We start from the raw sequence: 2149 nt of genomic DNA, 5'->3' as shown, positions 1-2149 counted from the left end.
TACGATCCTTGTAAACCCAGTCTCACTCATTCAATTTATTTCTTTCCATGTGTCAGACCTCACACATAAACACTCCTCATTAAATATCTGCTGTCAGCTACATGCAGCGCGCCGCCGAGGAGGCTGTCGGGGCTAAATTGTGTCAGACCTGGTAAATAGTTCTAAAAATAGCTGCGTGTTTCCATTAAAATCAGAAATTGAATGGTTGAGTCGGTGCAGCACAGATGATGAGGCCCAACTGTTGCAGAGACAGTTTGGTGAGGACTGGAAGTGTTGTCAGGTCTACACAAACATGAGGATGTGAGCTGTGAAGTGTCTGCCAGCTCAGCTTTCAGCTTAAAGGGTCATAGTCATATTCTATATTTCGCTTCTTGTCAGTAAATCTCCCGTCTTGAGACAATCCAACAAAGACAGGAAGCATCTGTGTCTCACAGGCTGATATATCTCTTTCATCTGAGCCATAAAGCTCCAAGATAAGATTTAAAAATGGTGTTTTAACAATGAAAATAGTCTCCATCTAGACAAGCATTTTAAAATGCACATGTAGGCAGGTGCAACTTTATAAAATTCATAATTTAAAGCTCCTCCAGTGTAAAGGTCTGTGTCCATGTGTAGTGTGATTATAGATCAGCTCTAGCTTCTATATTAATACTGTGAAAGTATCAAAGCCTCAGTCCACAGAGAAATGCACACAGCCTGTATTCAGAAACTGAGCCTTAAAACCAGCCGTCAGGACTTCTGGAACTTTGTGATGTCACAACAAAGCAGTCACCAAGCCCCGCCCACCTGGACCCACCATCCAAACCTTGCAGGATTTGGTTTCTCTGAGTGTTTTTACCTGAAATCTGCTTTATTTTTATTGGATCACTCAGAAAACAGTCAGCCAATCAGAAGAGAGGGGCCTCCTCTCTTCTGATTGGCTCACCGACCTGTTGTTACTAGAGTTAAATATGGGACCTTTAACTGCACATTAGCTGCTAGCAAAGACAACTAGGTCAATAAGGCTGGTAATTCATTGTCCATGTTGCATTCATCACTGGTAGTCGAAGTTGATGGTGTTTGTTTTCTTCTGGAAGAGCGTCACATGATTGGAGCGTTGACAAATCACGGAAGGACACGTCGTGACTGATAAGACCCAATCAGGAAGCGATCGCGATTGTCAGCGTCATCGTTTCCAAAAGTCTCTGTTTAAGAGGCTTGAAAACTCCGGAGGACGCCAGACGTAAACGTAGCAAAAGAGAAGCTTTTTAAAACTAAAACGTGTTAGTGTGGATGTACCAGGGTGGATTAATCCACCGCTGAAAATAGTCCCAAACAAATGTAGCTCCTGTGTTAGAAACAACAGCGAGCAGAAGTGAAATAACATGAATTACTCACCTCTTCCACCACAGCTGCTCATTAATTGGTGCTGCAGTGTTTGCTGCGCTCTCCGTTCGGATCTGTTCAGGTCCGCTGCATTTGAGACGGGGCCTAATTATCTCCTGGTCAATGTGGACTGGGTCGGACTCAGACTGAGTCTCTTTTTAAGAGAATTAATTTTGTTTTTATTTTATCATGTTGGGTTCAGGCAGCTTTTTGACTTACGACTAAAGTTTAACATGTAAACAACAGAGCGGAGGACTCGCTGGAAAGACTTGATGTTCTCCTGAACATGATGAATGAATGATTGATTTTCCTACATGGATATAAACCATTAATGTTTTTAACAAATATAAAACTATGAAATCCAGTTGGAACGAGTTGTTTGATTTCCTTTACATTTATTAGATTTTTTAAAATAAGCTGATTAGTGTCTTGGAAGATCAGAAACTACGGTGGAAAGTAATGGGGATCCAACTAAACTGAAACTAAACTAAAGACAAACTAAAATTAAACTAAACTAAAGTGGAATTAAAGTGAAAAGTAAATTAAACTTACTTTATTTTGTCATCACCTTCTTGTGAATGTCATGTGTTCTGATAGAAAGCTCCAGCCACTAAACAGACCTTGCTGTGAGACTGACTTGTTGTTGTTGTTGTTTCCTCTCAGACTCTATGACGGTGCGGAGAGGAAAGAAGCTCAGCATCTCCATCCAGGAACACATGGCCATAGACGTCTGCCCCGGCCCCATCAGACCCATCAGACAGATCTCCGCCTACTTCCCCCGCCT

General features: G+C 41.8%; 1 protein-coding gene across 1 annotated transcript in view; it reads left to right on the top strand.

The window, feature by feature from the left end:
- Positions 1-2033: 2033 nt before the first annotated feature.
- LOC111669790 (double C2-like domain-containing protein alpha) overlaps positions 2034-2149 on the top strand; it is a gene marked incomplete at its 3' end in the record, with an annotated part of 21502 nt that continues 21386 nt past the window's right edge. Inside the window, exon 1 of the mRNA XM_087179300.1 lies at positions 2034-2149. Coding sequence (XP_087035426.1) covers positions 2034-2149 — 116 coding nt within the window.

The sequence above is a fragment of the Seriola lalandi genome, unplaced genomic scaffold, assembly GCF_002814215.2.
Source record: "Seriola lalandi dorsalis isolate HSWRI2012SDOR001 ecotype SW California unplaced genomic scaffold, Sedor1 jcf7180002054819, whole genome shotgun sequence".
Lineage (NCBI taxonomy): Eukaryota > Metazoa > Chordata > Actinopteri > Carangiformes > Carangidae > Seriola > Seriola lalandi.
Note: the sequence above shows the minus strand (reverse complement) of the source record. Positions and strands in the feature narration are given on the sequence as shown.